Source organism: Meleagris gallopavo, chromosome 2, assembly GCF_905368555.1.
Source record: "Meleagris gallopavo chromosome 2, MGAL_WU_HG_1.1, whole genome shotgun sequence".
NCBI lineage: Eukaryota > Metazoa > Chordata > Aves > Galliformes > Phasianidae > Meleagris > Meleagris gallopavo.
This window is the reverse complement of record NC_139405.1, coordinates 15,374,480-15,390,844: the sequence shown is the minus strand read 5'-3', so window position 1 is coordinate 15,390,844 and position 16,365 is coordinate 15,374,480. Positions and strand designations below refer to the sequence as shown.

The 16,365-nt window shown below is 44.4% G+C and overlaps 1 protein-coding gene across 2 annotated transcripts; it reads right to left on the bottom strand.

Moving 5' to 3' along the window:
- Window positions 1-847: 847 nt before the first annotated feature.
- SLC22A7 (solute carrier family 22 member 7) lies at window positions 848-15,320 on the bottom strand. 2 transcript variants are annotated; one of them, XM_003203777.5, is made up of 10 exons: window positions 14,588-15,320; window positions 12,671-12,774; window positions 8,031-8,185; window positions 6,504-6,672; window positions 4,149-4,266; window positions 3,411-3,520; window positions 3,111-3,325; window positions 2,531-2,639; window positions 1,374-1,580; window positions 848-971 (listed from the first exon to the last, which is right to left on the bottom strand). In XM_003203777.5, exons 1-10 carry the CDS (start codon window positions 14,963-14,965, stop codon window positions 908-910), a joined length of 1,629 nt encoding a protein of 542 aa, XP_003203825.1. In that variant the 5' UTR covers window positions 14,966-15,320; the 3' UTR covers window positions 848-907. The 2 variants fall into 2 exon arrangements, with proteins under 2 accessions (XP_003203825.1, XP_085075188.1); XM_085219062.1 differs by having other exon boundaries at window positions 908-986.
- Window positions 15,321-16,365: the final 1,045 nt, after the last annotated feature.

Below are 16,365 nucleotides of genomic sequence, written 5' to 3'. Positions count from 1 at the left end.
TGGACCTAGGATCTGATGGGCTGCCTCATCTGCTTCCAGAGCCGTCTTTGTGCGCGCTGATGGACCTGGGCATGGCTTACCTTAAAACGCGGAGTGTCTGGGACTCAGATGCTGAGGCCACGCTTTCTCCTAGTTTAGAGTATTACTCTTCGCCAGGATTCCAGGTTTATTGATAGCTGGCGCCTCATCTCTGTGATCTGCAGAAGTGCAAGATGCCAAGGCATTCCCAAAATCTCAGAGTGATGTGCTAGACCAGTAAGCAGAATGAAGTCCAGTACTGAATTTGTCAACATTACATTCGTGAGTGCCTTTAACTACATGCACTAGATATCTACTATCTGCAAAAAATACATATCTTTTTGTATTTGGGGCAAATGCTTACAGTTATCCCATTCTCAGTGAAATCACTGCATTTACTTTTCGCAAGCTGTGAGTCTCAGTGTGGAAAATCTCCAGACCACTTCCACATTCAAGAAGTATTTGTAGCTACAATTTATGGTTCACCCATCCAGCTAGATTTATTTAAGAAGATTCGTTTTTGTACAATTCACGCTTAGTGGTTTTTATTGCTCTTTTACATTTCTTGTGGTTTGTCAACAAATGGGCTATAGTTTCTGGAAGGTTGTGCAGTGATCTGAAAGGTGCTGCTGGTCCACCAAGATTGGAAGAGCCAAACTTAGAGTCCTTTTATTTCCAGATCCTGTTAGACCTGAGCACTTTTTATCCTGACCACTCTACAGAGCAGGGTTGGTTCCCTCCAGCTGGTTTTATGATCCACCTCCTTCCACATATGTCCTCAGCCCCACTTCCCTGCAGAGAGAGACCAGGAGGAGAATCCAATGGCAGGCCAGATAACGGCTCAGTTTTGCAGTCCTTCACAGTGTCTATGGCTGTTCCATGGAGTCCTTCACTTCAGAAGAGACTGTAATGGCAAGCCCTCAGGAGCACTGCTTTGTAGTGGTCCTTTCACTCTGGAAGGAAAGAATCTATCATGGAGTCATAGAATCAAGGTTGGAAAAGACCTCTAAGATCATCATGTTCAACCACCATCCCACCTCCATCATTCCCGTTAACTGTGTCCCTCAGTGTCACATCTTACCACTCAGCTCCTACTGATACAAGCCAGGATACTGTTCGCCTTCTTGGCCACCTGGGCACACTGCTGGCTCATGTTCAGCCAGCAGCCAGCTGACACCCCCAGATGCTTTTTAGGCTGGTGGATAGAAGAGCAAAGGGCCTAGCAGTCCCAATCCCTGCTGGAGTGTCACTTGATCTGCTGCTGCGCATGGATATGGAATTACAGATGGCAGACGGGACATTTCCCTGCCTCTTTTGGCAGACTCTTTGTGCAGAACAGGATGGAGCTTACTCACTGTGTCTTCTCAATGTCCTCAATGCCTTCAGGCAGGCGCACATTGAGTGTCTCTGGGAGCAAGAAGGCCACTGAGCCACAGAACACTGCTACACCACTGTACGTCACTTCAGGCAGAGACCTCCACACACCATCCAGCAGGAACACAAGTGGGGCCAAAGACCCACCGAGGCGTGCCGTGAAGGAGGTGTATCCCATTCCATTCTGCCTGAAAAGGTAGGAGACCGTGGTAGTCTCAAGAAAGACATGGGTACTTCTTTCATATCAGACCTTGCAAAAAATAAAAAAATAAAAAATGGAATCCCTCTTCCCTCTCCTATTTTTGGGGGAATCTAGAGATTTCTCATCTCTAGCTGAGAAAATCTTGGGATTTCTCACCCCTAGATTTTTCCTCTACCAGACTTTTTTTACCTTTTTAAAAATTTTTTTTATTTTTCTCCATGTCTTCATATAATGACAATAGTTCCTAAATATCTGCTCTAAAGATGTTTTCTCTTTGAAAGTCTAAAACTGAGTGCATTTTTTACACATCCCTCTAGTATGTCCTCTTATCTGCTGAGATTAATTTAAGTCCCTGCTCTCCCAGGTAGTTCTAGGCAGATGCCAAGCACTGGAGATTCCTGTGAGCACTAGAGATTCCTGTGAGCACCTTTGGTCCTTCTATAGTTAGGAAAGTCTGGAGATGTGGCCAAAAACAGGACCTGGGATTTATTCCACTTAATAATTTTCAGGGGGTGAATGGCATTTCATGTGTAAAACAGGGATCCCAGGACCTGTCTGTGATTTTACATCATTATTAACTAGATATTTGATATACTAGATAAATGAACTCTTTTTTCTCCTAAAAGGCTACTTAATCCTTGCTTTAATATCATCTGATGTCCAGAGGGCTGTCAATCTTGTGTGGCAGTCTGCGTCCCACAGAATACTCCTCACCATTCAACACATTCCCCTACCCCCATATCGCAGATCAGCAAATAATAGCTTTCTGCCCATTTCTTGTGGGTGGATGTAATCCTCAGAACCTGCTACTTTTAGAGGCAAGGGATCAGTCCTGCAGTCTAGCCAACGGCACCTCCTGCTGTGTCAGTGGCCAAGACCAGATGGTGACATTCCACTAAGGATCTGGCGGTGCCCTCAGGCAACACTGTCTCTTACCTCAGGACGGTGGGGTAGAGCTCAGAGGTGTACAGGTAGACAGTGGTGAACGCAGCTTCTGAGCAACCTTTGCCCATAATGGCTATCACAGAGCGTAGAGCAGTGAAAGCTGGGAGGAAAGAAAAGACATTTATAACAATAGTCAAAGAAAAATGTGAAGAAGTTTCTTGTGGTTACAGGTGCCAGAAGGCTCTGAGAGACAGAACTGGAAGCTTCAGAGCCCTGTAGCTGCTGCATCCAAGATCTGAATCAGTCTGAATCAGTTTGAAAATTTGGTGTCTGCTATTTTGAGTGGAAGTTGAACGGATGGAAGGCTAAGTCTCAGTATTTCCCATTGGAAAATATCTATAATAAGAATGGGCACTTCCTCTTGTTATCACTAGCCTTATAGTGCTTCACAGTGACTAGAGAAGATTTGCTGCCTCCAGATAGTAGGGCTGACCCACATCAGCAGCCTTGTCCCACTATGCCCTTGCAGGTGGAAGATGTCTCTATATAGGGCAAGATCTATGTTTCTCCTTCTCTAGCACAGCACAGAATGGATACCTCCCCTTTAGCATATAGCAGAAGAGCATCTCACGTTTAGGAATGATGATATTGGCTCCTATGCATAGTCCAGTCAGGATGAGTGACCACGCCTGGCTGTGCCGCCGTCCAATTCGATTCACCAGCACGTACATGAGGATCTTGGCTGGAATCTCAATGATGCCAAAGACAAACTGGGAGAGATACATGCTCAGCCCAAAGCCAGTTAGGTTCATACTCATGCCATAATAAGAGAAGGCAACACCAAACCTGCAAGGAACGTATGGAGATTGAAATAGGGGAAAATCAGCTGGGCATTGCAGATGAATCCCTTGTGCAAAGTAACACTGCTTACCACACTGTGCCAGAACACAGAGAGATCTTCCGCAGGACTGGTGTCCTGAACAAGCTGATGTAGGAGAAACTCTCTCTTGGCTTTTTCTCTGTAGTCATTCCTCTAAGAGCCTGGGAGATGCGAGAAGGAAAAAGCTCAGCTGCTGTACATTTAGCATCCAGACATGAAATCCTAGACAGACTGGGGTCTGTTGCCTTTCCTAATTTTATCAACCATTCAGTTTCCCATATATTCTTATTGCAGAACAATTTGCTGGGCATTCGTTATCAGAAGCTTGTCTTCCTACATCATTTAATAGATTATCTAACATTTTAGAGCTCTTTTTTCATCCATGGCCCCTTTTCCTCTCTTACTCACATATCCCACGTTGCAGAAAGAGTCCTAGCAAAGTCAGCATTGGCCAGTGCCAGTTCCTTATTTTTCAAGCTATACTTCTTTCACTACATACTCAGTCCAGTGTCCAGTGTCCAGTGCAGTGAGGCATCTTGCCATGACAGTGATGAATGGAAAGACTCCCCACCTACTGAAGTTGGTTTCTGGTCTTACATGAGCTGAGTGTCTCCTTAGCAGTGAATGTAAATGCTTTCTAAAACAAAATGGCCTAAGGCATCCTGTGGACCATAGTGCCCCACAGATCTCACTGCAGACTAAGCATCACTTCAGATATAAAGTAGAAGCAAAACAGAGAGAAAGAGAAAATGTGGGAGGAAGAATGTGTCCGGATCTTCAGTTTCTCACCTCCGGTGAGACAGTGAAGTCTTTCCTTCCATTCATTCTTGCACATCTAAGCAGATGCTTGTGAGCTTGTTTCACTTTGCCGTTGGCTATGAGCCACCGGGCAGACTCTGGGACCCACCTGGTGCGAGGAGAGAAGACAGCATTCCTTTTGGCACCCCATGTTTTCCACCCCACATACATGGTCCTGACCAAAGAGAGGGGATCTTCTCTATCAGACTTCACCCTCTACTGAGAATAACAACTGTGGTGCATGAGATTAAGACAAGTAGGACACCCTCTTTACACATACATGCTATTCTACCCTTTAAGAACTCGTCTCTTAAATGAAATATGTCTAGCCAAAATTTTTATAATGTGATTTTTGATCAAAGCTTGAATTTTCTGAGCTGGTTGAAGTTTCAAGCTCTTAACAAATAAAATTGGCCCCAGAATGTTTATATTTAGACACTAGATTTAGATTTATTCAGATGTATAGATTTATTTAGATTTATATTCATGATTTTTGAGATTCTTTAAATGCTGATATTTTAGAATATTAAAAATTACTATGTAGAAAGGATTTGGTGGGCCCACTGAGATTATACCTCTTACTTCCTTTGTTAATTGCTAAATTATTTGTTGTTCACAACAGTCAAAGCCTTCTGCAAAAGATAATCCACTGGAGTCTAAATCATTGTGGCTGCGGCCTCCAGCGAAGAAGCCATGCTAGTCAGTGAGTGACAAGGGATGCTGTAATGCTGCAAAGCTAATTAGCAACTTGGAGAGGTTTACTTAGCAGATGTACCTTGAGTGGGGGTCCCGTGACTCTTATTTTTCTATCTGTCCCAGTAAAAGATCCACCACTCGTCATAAACTGGCATCTGTAACTCCTTGTTCCTCTCTGTGATCTTTCATCTGGTTGCAATTCATGTGAGCTACATGGCACTATCAGCCTTGGATCTCCCCAGGCCACAGTGCAGCCCTGCTGGCCCCTTTGGGGCTGCATTGTGGTCAGTGTCCAGGAGACACTGGAAATGCTTCACAGTCAGATCCATTCCAACTATATGCAAAAATTCCAACATAGCCCAACTGAAGTACAGTTAGAAGCTTGAAGGAATATTTGAGTAAAAGATCAACTGAGCTCATGAGTTTGTCAAAATCTTTCACTGAGGTCTCTCACTGAGTTTCTCCCACTGAGTTCCTTATAAGCTGTTAGTGATTTGTGTGCCCTAAGTCAGGTTGCTGTAAAATCAATGAACTATTCAATCTATTCAATCTGGAGCTGAAAAGGGTCTGTAGAGCAAAATCATTTGCAGAACTGGACTATGGAAAGTTTTCAACTCCCTCCCAGAAGTTGTTAATACTTTGGCAAATATAAAGAATTAAAGGTGGCATTTTGCACTCCTTGCCACCATCTCCAGAGTCATGTTATGTCTTTTGGCTGTTAATGTCTCAGCTGAGTACAGGTATTGTGTCAACAATATATAATGAATGTGTTAAATTAAGTTTTATTCTGTTCTTCAGGGACTTAATTATCCAACAATCACTGACCTCTTGGTTGCTTGAATTTTGATCAGACAGCGTAATTTTTTTGAGAACTCATTACCATAAAAGGCATTAACAAACTGGAAAGAAATATAGCTATTTTTCAAAGGGTGGATCCAAATATATCTATGAATTTCAACATTTCCCAGGATTCAATCTCTACAACTAGGTGTCCTACAAAAAGAGCAAAACCTCAAACCAGAAAGTCAGCAGAACATAAAATTTAATTGTCTTGAATCTGATCAGCAAAATATCAGATGTTACTTTCTGCCAGAAACCATTCATCACTGTTGAAAGGATACGTCTACTTCTGAGCCATTGTTTAACAACAGCATCAGTATGCATCCCATTTTTCACAGATATGATTTGAGATTTTGTTGGTAGCTATTTGGTTGGTGCAGCTATTTCATCTGCTGCTTCGTGCTGATGGACAGACATAGTAAGCAAGTAAACCATCACCCGTAGATGCCTTTCTAGGCAGCTGAAAGTCACATTTGCATTTTTATACCTTTTCTGCTTATCAGTTATGCATGTAATTTTAGGGTCTGCGTGTATATCAGTCAGATTATTTTGTGTGGCTTCCAGCTATAGCTCCCCATTACCCTGGGAGATTTTTGCAATGTGGGTCCGGATCCACACTGATGTCCAAGATGAACGAAACAATGACCCTGAGGTTGAGGAAGGCCAGGCCACCATTTCTGAAGGTTTTCAGGGTTGCCAGATCCAATTCCAGGATGAATACTAGAATATTGGCCGTATACATGGGGCAGAAAGACAAATGGCATCCTGCTCCTGTTTCAGCAGCAGCAGGCCACAGGTTGCTGCACTCACCACAGGCAGACGATGCTCAGAAGACAAGGTCCCGTCACGGCAACCAAGAGCCAGTGCCATTCCCTCACCAGGTATGCTGTCAAGCCCAGCAGCATGTTTCCTACGCTCCAGGAGATGCTGGTCAGGACCCCAGAGAAGGTGCGGTGCTCTGTGTCCACCCACTCCATCCCTGTAAGAGGGAGGCAGCGTTCAGCTGGGTCACACAGGGCTTCTCCAGGAGAGGGTCTGCAGGTCTTTGTGAGAAGGGCAAAGTGAGGCAACATCCCTGGTCTTTTCCTCCAGGAGAGTTCCACTGACATTTGCCCTTTTTAAATGTTCATCCACAACTCCTGACAAAGCTGAAAACATCTAAAATGAAGCTTTAAAGGAAGAAATTCTGGACATATACCAACAATGGTGCCAGAAACACCCTAGATTATATGTTTTTATCTTGTTCAATAGCATCCAATGGTCATCTTCATCAAACTAATCTTTAATCTAACTCTGCAGTTGTATCTTGCCTTTCCAATTTCTCTGCCTATGCATCATTCCAAATTCAAGAAATATAACATTAATATGGTATACATAAATTAAGCTGAACTGGCCTTAGTGGAATAGATATTAATGCACATGTAAATCCAGAACAAAGGGAGATTCCCTTGCTTCTATTTGAGAACTAAGTCAATTTTCCTCCAGAGATCTTGACATCATGCTATAGCATCTAGCAATGAGAAATGTCCTTCCCAATCTCTTCTTTGTTTTGTAGGCATCACCTTTACAATCAGACTGTGCCATCATAGGCCTTGGGACATGTAATACTTTGTGTGTATTTGTCCTTTCCTGAAGCATTTTTAGCTTGTTTTTGGGTGTATCTGCAGAAATTCTGGAAACTTCTGCTGCACATGTAATGTTCTCTAAGGTATTGTGATTCTTGCCCAGGGCATCCTAAACATACCTATGAAATCATCTGATGCTCTGTTGGGTAGCTTGAAGTTTGGAGCTTGTTTTAATTATGTCATTACTTAAATTTCTTAGCTTCAAGTTTGCCTCACTTTGAGAGATTTTATTTTCATGTTCTTTCCCTTTCCAGCCTTTCTAAGAATATAGATAAGGAATATGATGGAAACAATTGCTGCAAAGTTAAGACTGGAGAGGAAGAAGCATGCTATGAATGACCCAACGTCCTGCTCCTGCTCAACCAGTGAATTTCTTTAATTGCATGTGAAACACGAGAACCCAGTATCAGAGGAAAAGGACGGATACTTCATCTATAGATTTTAAAGCATTAAGAATGGTGATTAACAGGAACTACTGGCCAGAATCATAGAATCATAAAGGTTGGAAAAGACCTCTAAGATCATCATGTCCAACTGTCACTGTTCATCCCCACCATGCCCACTGATCACATCCATCAGTGCCACGTCTCTGTGGTTCTTGAACACCTCCAGGGATGGTGACTCCACCACCTCCCTGGCAGCCTGTGCCACTGCCCAACTGCTCTTTTGAAGAAGTAGGCACCCTGTACACCCACAGCCTCACCATACTTACCCAGAGGCAAGATGATCAGGGACACACCACTGAGGGCCACCCCGGTGAGGGTTCTTGTGACAGCCAGCATGCTGTAGGAGACGGAGCAGGCACTCAGCATCCCAAATATGACAGAGATCACAAGTGACAGCATGAGGATAGATTTCCGGCCGAACCTATCAAAGCACAGAGAGGGTTATTTACAGGCTGAAAATGTGTCCCAGGAATAGGGTTTGAAATGAGGCAAAGCAGAGACTTAAGGAGGTTGATACATAGTCTGCACTGCAAAGATTATGTGGTACCCCAGAGTGGAGGGATTTGCTGGATATTGCCAGTGCTGCAGCGATGTGATCCCATTAAAAGGGTCAGGAAGCCTCATGATCACTGGGCATGAGTCTCTCCAATGGAAAGAGAAGCAATGATAAAAAAGAATGATATACTGGGCTCCCCATTCAATGCCACTATGATAATAAGTGATGTCAGCTTGAACATGCATGCTGAGGTTGCTCCTCAAGGATTTTGGAAGTTGTATGACCTGACCCTGTGCAGAGTCCTGTGGGGAGAGTGTAGAGAAATATAGGAATTCAGATACATGTAGATGTGCTTAGGCATTCACTCTCACGCCAACAATGTGCATATGTGTTTCTACACAAACTGTGGAAATGTAAAATTCAACATGGAGCATAAGGTTGGGATTTCAATGAAAATTTTGACAAATCCAAAAGCAGAGAGGACCTTCCAGCAAATATCAGCCCCGCATGTGATGGTTTGAAACTGGCCTAGTAATTAAATCTGTCAACAGGTCACATTCAGTCTGTAGGGACTGATTCTGGCATTCTCCCAGTGGCCACCTGATAGGGATGGTGGCAAGGACCTTTACACCAGGGGGTGAAATGATGTGCTGGGACATAGTAACACCATAACATTCTTAAGAACAGTCACAGGTAACTTCATGCAGCAGCTAGTTAACACGTCTGCTGGAGAAGAATCAACTCTTTGTGATAGCCTAGGCAGTTTTCTGGATCTACTGTAAAATTTATACAGATGCACCTGGGTCAGTGCAGCAAGCATCCAGTAACTCACCAGTGCTGGATCCCATTTCCAAAATTGTAAGTGCTAACAAAAATAAATTTTTGAAATTAAGATATGGTTCAAAAATACAGTAAGGAACATATCAAAATATAAAATTCCCTGCAGAGCACAAGGCTGCTATTTATGGACCCATTAGTAGACTCTCGCAGCAAATGCACACCACCTGCTAACGGAACCAGAGAGAAGCTGACAGGATCGAACTGCTACAAGGAGGCTGCCAGAAGTAATGCGGTTAAAACTGCCTTCAAAGAGAGAGAGAAATGGAAAAGCCCAACCTCTGAATGTTTATATGTGGAAAATATAATAAAAAGAGCAAACTGTGCAAGGATAAAAATGAATAAAAAAGCAATTTTCATAAATATCCCAATCTGGGAGTCTGCCAGAGCGTGATGCAGCCAATGAGATACAATAACAAAGGTACAAAAGGAGAATCTGAACAAGAACAGGTAATAACAGAATTTTGTTTTTTTTTCCAGATTTCTGCTCTTTGGCATAGATATGTTCTCAGTAAAGGGTTGGAGGGTCTTGTGGGGTAAGATTTGTCAGCAGAAGTGTTCTCAAGAGCAGTCTGTGGAAGCTTGGATTAGAACGAACCTGAGCTGTAGCAAAATGGCAGGACCAGATGTCTCTCAGCCTGAAGCACTAGAGGTGCAGTACGTGATTTACAATTTGCACAGGGGAGTTGGACCTCTTCTCTATTAGAGAAGAGAAAGGCTGCTTTTACAGTGTTCTGAGGAGAGATGTGAGGGCATGAATCTGAGGTTTAACAGATCTAGTATTGATACTGATTAAGTGGGTAAAGATAATGTTAAAGACTAGAATTCGTTGACACAGATAAGCAAATGCTGCAGGTATCAGCATGACTTTTGTAAAGAAAATGTTCATTATCTGTTGAAGTTCACTGCAGGAGAAGTCAAATGTAATGAGAAAGTTCTGATTGATTTAGAATGCTTGGATTTCTCAAAGCAGCCGTAACCACCCTCCAACCAGAGGTTCTTATAGAAACTAAGCTGTTACAGGAGAGGAGAGGAAGCCTTTGCATGGGTAAACAATACATTAATAGCCAGATGGCAGGAGTAAATGGTCACTTCTTGAGCTGAAAAATCCCCTAAGCATTTCTGGCTTTCCACTTCAGATGGGTACAGCTGGAGGAGGCTGAGATGAGAATGAAGCCAAAGAAATGTCATCTTGCAGATGAGGAAACCATGAAGAGCAGAGAGGTGGAATGATAGAAATGGGACTGAACATGCACTATAAAGTTCTGAGCACCCCAAGAAGATGGAAGACCTATTGCCATATCTGGAGTTTTGTAGGCACCCAACACAAGCTGCTTGATCCGCTCGCTGTGGTTTACAGCATGGCCCAGAATGGCAATGCAGTCAGGCTGCTGACGAAGGCATGGCTGGCTGCCAAACCCTCTTCATCTTCCTCTTTAGCAAACTGAAGGTCCTGGTTTGTCTACTCAGCAGTCAATCCTTAACTTAGTCTTTTCTGTCGTCACATTTTCTTCCCTTTTGCTATAACCTTGGGGAGGTTAGAGTAGGTATAGGTGGGGAAGAGATTGAAGAGAAAACAAAACTGCACACGGTATTCAAGATGTGGGGCCATCACATATATATATGTTTCTGCATGGTTATGTTCACTTTAGTTTTATGTTTCCTTTCCTAACAATTCTGAATTATGTGTTTGCTTCCCCAGCTGCTACTCATCACTGAGAAGATAGGACTAGAGGGCCTCAAGTTGTGCCAAGGGAGGTTCAAGTTGGATATTAGGAACAATTTCTTCTCCATAAAAGTGGTGAGGCACTGGCACAGGCTGCCAGGGGAGGTGGCAGAGTCATTGTCCCTGGCGGCGTTCAAGAAACATTTAAATGTTGTACTGAGGAACATGGTTTAGTGAGGAAATATTGGTGGTAGGTGTATGGTTGGACTGGATGATCCAGGAGGTCTTTTCCAGTCTTGGTGATACTAAGACTATAAGATACTTTCCAGGAGCTTTTTATTGTAACTTCTCGGTCTTATTCCTGTGCCACTATGGACAGCTCTATTTTACATGTGAAGCTGGATGCATTTCTTTCTTTGTTTTACATTAACCTACCCTGAAATCGTGTCTTTTAATGCTTACACCCAGTCACAGAGCTCTGTATCATCCTTCTGTAGTTCTTCACACTCAGATTTTGTCTCTACCAGCCCGGTCACTCAGCACCCCCTCCCCACTCCATTCCTTTATGAATATGCTGAAGAGCACACATCCAATTAACAGGTCCCCAGAGATGTCCCTTCACTGTAACAACTCAATGCTTACGCCTCCCTGTTCCTTCCCTGCTTTTGATCAATTATTTAGCCAAGCAGGAACATCCTGTCTTGCTCAGTTTCTTTTGAAGCCTTTTGAAAGGAAACCTCTTATAGATGATATCTCCTCTGTTCACACACCTGTGAACATCTTCAAAGAAATCCAATCTGTTTGTACGGTATGAATCTTATGCAAAAGAGAAATAGAAGTCCTATGGCCACTGGCTCAGCCCTTCAGAACTGTTTCTACCAATTCACTCGTAAGAGCTAGATGCCAGGCTGCCTGGCTGGCAGTTCCCAAGGTCTTTCTTGGGGACCTGTATAAAAACTGATTTGAAACAGATAGAAGAAAAGATACAGAAGTGATGGCCACTTTGTATGGTGCACCTAGTTTCCCTTCTGCTGTGAAGTGATTTTGCAGCCTGCCTCGCCCTAATGTTCCTTTGGTCCCAGAGAAAGGAAATCAGGAGGGAATCAAATAGTTTCCTGCACAGGAAACACAGCCATTAAATATTGAATAGTGTAGAGAGAACAGCACATCCTGATTGCATGCTTGCTCTGCATATTCGGTGGTAGGTTCTGCTATTTGCAAAAATATTTGATTTCTTAATTGATGCCCATTCTAGGTTGTTACTCAGACTTTTTTTCCCCTTTACATTCCCCCTTACATTCTAACCAGGGAGAAAAGATTTGCTCCTATTTTCCTTATCACGCCAAGGTCTTAGCTCTTCCTTGAGGAGTGCCTCCCTGCTTTAACCTGCTTCTCTAGTAATGACAGTTTTTCTGTCTTGAGACCTTTTTTGGACTTGACATGTATTTGCTTTGAGCCCCTCACTTGTGTATCCTTAGATAATTTCCAGATAGTTTGTCAGGATTTAACTCTCAGCTGCTTGTTTCAGCTTTGTTTTAATCATCTTTCTCCTTTTCAAGCAGTTACCTTTCCTGAAATATCTTGCAGACAGTGGATGCAGCAATTCTGACCCCAGTGCTACTGTCATTGTTGCAATGCACCTTATCCTCACCATGGCCAGAGCAGCTTCTCATGTGGGCTCCTAACTGAGTGCCCCATGAAGCAATCCACAACTCTAACTCAGCATTTAGCCCTTGCATTGCTTCTCAGTATGACTTTAATCCAGTTTGGATATCGAAGACTGAGTTCTCCCTTTACGACTGTGTTTTCTCCTTTTTCTGCCCCTCTCATTGCTTTTGCAAGTCACATGTGTGTGAAGGCCTTGCCAGGAAACTTCAGCCTTGTTGGACAGCCTGAGAGGGTCAAACCTGTCCGAAAGGTATCCAAAGACCACAGCCCCCATCGTGACGCCAACGAAGAAGAAGGTCGCGGTCGCCTGGTTCAGTCCACGCTGCTCACACACGAGGTCCCACTGAAACACAAGGCCAAAGTGACACTGAGTGCCCAGTTCAGCCTCTGTCCCCCTTCAAACCCCTTCCCAAGTTGAACCAGATGCAGTTTAGTTGGGATATCAGGAAAAATTTCTTCTCAGAGAGGGTGGTCAGGCAGTGGAATGGACTGCCCAGGGCAGTGATGGGGTTAATCAACAGACATGTGGATGTGGCACTGAGGGACATGATTTAGTGTTGGGACTGGGTAGGTCAGGGTGATGTTTGGGCTTAGTGATCTTCAGGTTCTTTTTGCAACCTAAACAATTCTCTGATTCTTTGTGCTACAGTGTTCATTATAGAATGACATCTTGATATCCAGTTACTGTTGCCCTGACCAATTTCCTCCAAGTAGTCTGTGCAGGGAGAAAGGAAGACAGAGGGGAGTCAGACTCACTCCTGATGCTTATAACTTACTTATTTCTATGGAGAGAGTGGTCTAGGCACTCTTCTTAATTGAGTTAATTAGCATCATTTTTCTTCCTTGGAGGTGCAAATGTTGCTGATCATTAGAGAATGCTCTGACCAAGCTGCAGAGTTAATTTTTCATATGTGTGTAACTTGACAAAACTTAACTTAATCATCAACCCAGCCTTGCAGCCTCTCTGACAAGGCCAGCCAGACCTTGAACAACCTTTTTGGCTGCAAGACAGAAAGACTCCACAGAAAGTCCATGGTCTCATGAACACAGCCTGAAGCCACGGCACCCTGAGTGCACTGTCATAAGGCTCTGAGTCCTGAGTGCCTCTGAAGCAGAGCATTTATTCTGCCTTTTTCTCCAAGAGTGCTTTACAGTGTGGAAATCAGGTGCAGACCTGGTGCACTCCCAACATCCATCTCTATGCTTGCCAAAACTAGAGGTTGAGCGGTGGGGAGGAGGTATTGGCTCTAGGATAAGACTTGTCTCAGTGAAAGCATGGCCAGCTGATGTTGTTTCTGAACCAACCATTTCCCTTTTGTCTGACCAAAGTGTTCCCTTCCCTAAGACCTACTGTGCTTTGGGCTGCCTTTCCAAGAGGAAAAGCTACAGCTTGCAGGTAAAGCTTTAACACCCAGAGGTATCACTGTTAGCCCTAACGAAGCATTTCAGAAGGTTGGTGGTTAATGTTTGATGGGCAGGGACCTTGGGCAGGCTCAAGGTTGTGGCTGACCAGAGTGCTGCACCTCACCAGGAGCCCTCCAAGAGCACATTTCGTGGGCACTCTGGTGACAACTGGACTGATGGACTCCTAAATCTGAGAATTGTCTTCTAGAAGGATAAAGTCACTGTGAGTCAACAGCTTTGCTGAGGTCTGCTTCCCATCAAGTCACATAGTCAACAAATGTAAAACACCAAAGATATATTGAAGGGCAGGAATAGAACAAGCAGGGAAATTGAGAAAGGCTGCTTGATCTTGGGGAGAAGCAAGGGAGCAGGAGACCAGAGAGGAGAGGCAGACAAGGGAAGTAACAAAGTGCTTGGAAAATCAAGAAAGCCACAGTCAGACGACATCCTTACAGGCTGTGATCCTGTGCCAATGCCACATGGCCCAAGCAAAGAAAATCCCATAGTAGTCTCTCCTCCCCACACCCCCAGTCTCTCAATCACCTGGAGGTGCTCATTATGAGAAATGTTGGTATCTACCTCTGAGCTCAAGAGAACTTCCCCATCCCAAGCCATCTTCTCTAAGCAAGTACTTTCCACTGGTTAAAATGCAAAGATTCCCCTTCGATTCTGTGCACCCTGTGAACACCTCTTCATCTCCTCAAAACACTGAGCTAATTTCATTTTCAGCTAAATCACAGGCCAGGGGTTACCTCAGTGGAGATGGTGGAGGTGAACTGTGAGTGGTCGTAGACCCACCCGTACTGGCAGTCCTGGGTGATGGAGTCGTTGTCTGGTTGCAGAGAGGAATTGAGAAGTAGGTGAAACTGAGGCTGTGAGAACATCTCACAGGACCTGAAGGTGCCATCTGGCTCCCGGGGGATGCTGATGAGCAGAATTTCCTCCGTGGTGAGGTTCACAAATTCTTCCTGATGCGGAATTGCACAATGGTGAGAGGGAGTAGCAGCAAGAAAGTTGTGCAATAGGAAATGCATGGGAAGGTTGATTCTTGGGAGGCAGAGGATTAACAAAATCAAAATCTGAAATCTGCCAAAGCCACCAGTTTCCAGTAAGAGATCTTCAAATTTCATCTTTTCTACAGAGTTTGCTCATTCAGAGCAGCTATGTACCAAGGAGCAGCAACATGAGCTTGAGAAGTTGTCTCTGTCCTTGGAGCTCAGCTTCCCATGGCTTTTCATACAGCCACTTCCTTGGACTTTGAGATCTCACAGCAAGGCTTTCAAAAGTCACAGTGAAACTCTCAATTTGGGGTAGAGCCAAAGAAATCATTCCAAGTCATTCCGTGTGCATACACATCTATTTCAAGCAGATCCAGTACAAAGCACCTTTTTTTTTTTTTCTTTTTTTTTTTTTTTAAGTCCTTTCCTCCTGTGGTGGTTTTTGAGGGAGGAGAGCCACATTGGGAAAAGCTGTGGGAAGAGCACCGTCGTTTCTGGTGCGGGGACATCACACTCTGCTTTCTCAGGCACAGCAACACGCTCTGTGTTGTGTGAGCTGATCACCAGCCTGCACAACTGGACAGAAAACGTACCCCCAGGAGTGCAGTGGTGCCCCCCAGCATGGAGGATGCCTGTGAGCACCAAAGCATGATTGCTGTGCATCAGTTGTGTTCTTAGTATGGCTTGTCTCAAGTCATGACCTGGGAGTAAGGGGTATGCAGAGGACAGGGCACCCAGAAGAAATGAGAAATGTGTCTCTGAACAGAGACCAATTGGTTGGGGATCAATACAACAACCCAGTGAGGGACCTACAGCCCTCAGCAGGGTCAGAGGTACTGCTGCCACTGGGGCTTCATACCACGGCTCTCCCACCGCCACCAGAAAGAACTCCTGGAAGAGATGGGTCTTTAATTTGCATTTCTATGTGTGCTCTTAGCCAGGACCATGGGCTCTTTATTCAGCCAGAGTCACTACAGAACAAGAACAAACCATGCACATGAGAAGCTGAAAGTTAGTTGGAGAAACATGTCAACAAAGGTCAAAGTTGACAAAGAGTATGTACCACATATAACTTTATGAGTTGCATATTGCACAGCTGCTGGGCAAAAGCCTTGATGCAGCAACAGAGCTGGTGCAGCTTGGGTCACACAACAGCGTGGTTCAAAGGACAATTCCTACTCCATGACAGGGACAAAGAAGTCTAGCAGCTCTAGGTACTTCAGGTCAGTCAGGAGCTGCCCACCCTTTTCCCTGTCCAGTAGAGACCCAGCTGGAGGATTGCTGGATGATCCTCCCTCCTACAGCAATCCTGTGGTCTTGAGTGTTCAGGGGTGCTGATGCAGGCAGGCACCTGCCCTGAGGCTGTAGTGGGCCAGAGAACAAAGGGCTGCAGAGCAGCAGGTAGAGGTAAGAAGGGCTGAAGCAGTTCTTCTTAGGACCTCTCTGGTTGTGGCTGAATGCTCAGGTTCAGGCTTATAAGACAAAGGATGGCATGCTGTGTGTGGCCTCAGGAGATCTTTGCTTGTCTCAGC

Bases quoted from the DNA above. Each gene is read 5' to 3' on its own strand.
- SLC22A7 (XM_085219062.1), bottom strand. From the start codon at position 14,965: ATGAAATTTGAAGATCTCTTACTGGAAACTGGTGGCTTTGGCAGATTT. The intron at 1,581-2,530 runs GTAAGAGACAGT...CTACCTTTTCAG, and splicing joins CTCTACCCCACCGTCCTGAG to GCAGAATGGAATGGGATACA. The intron at 987-1,373 runs GTGAGTAAGCTC...ACTCCATGATAG, and splicing joins GAGGACATTGAGAAGACACA to ATTCTTTCCTTCCAGAGTGA.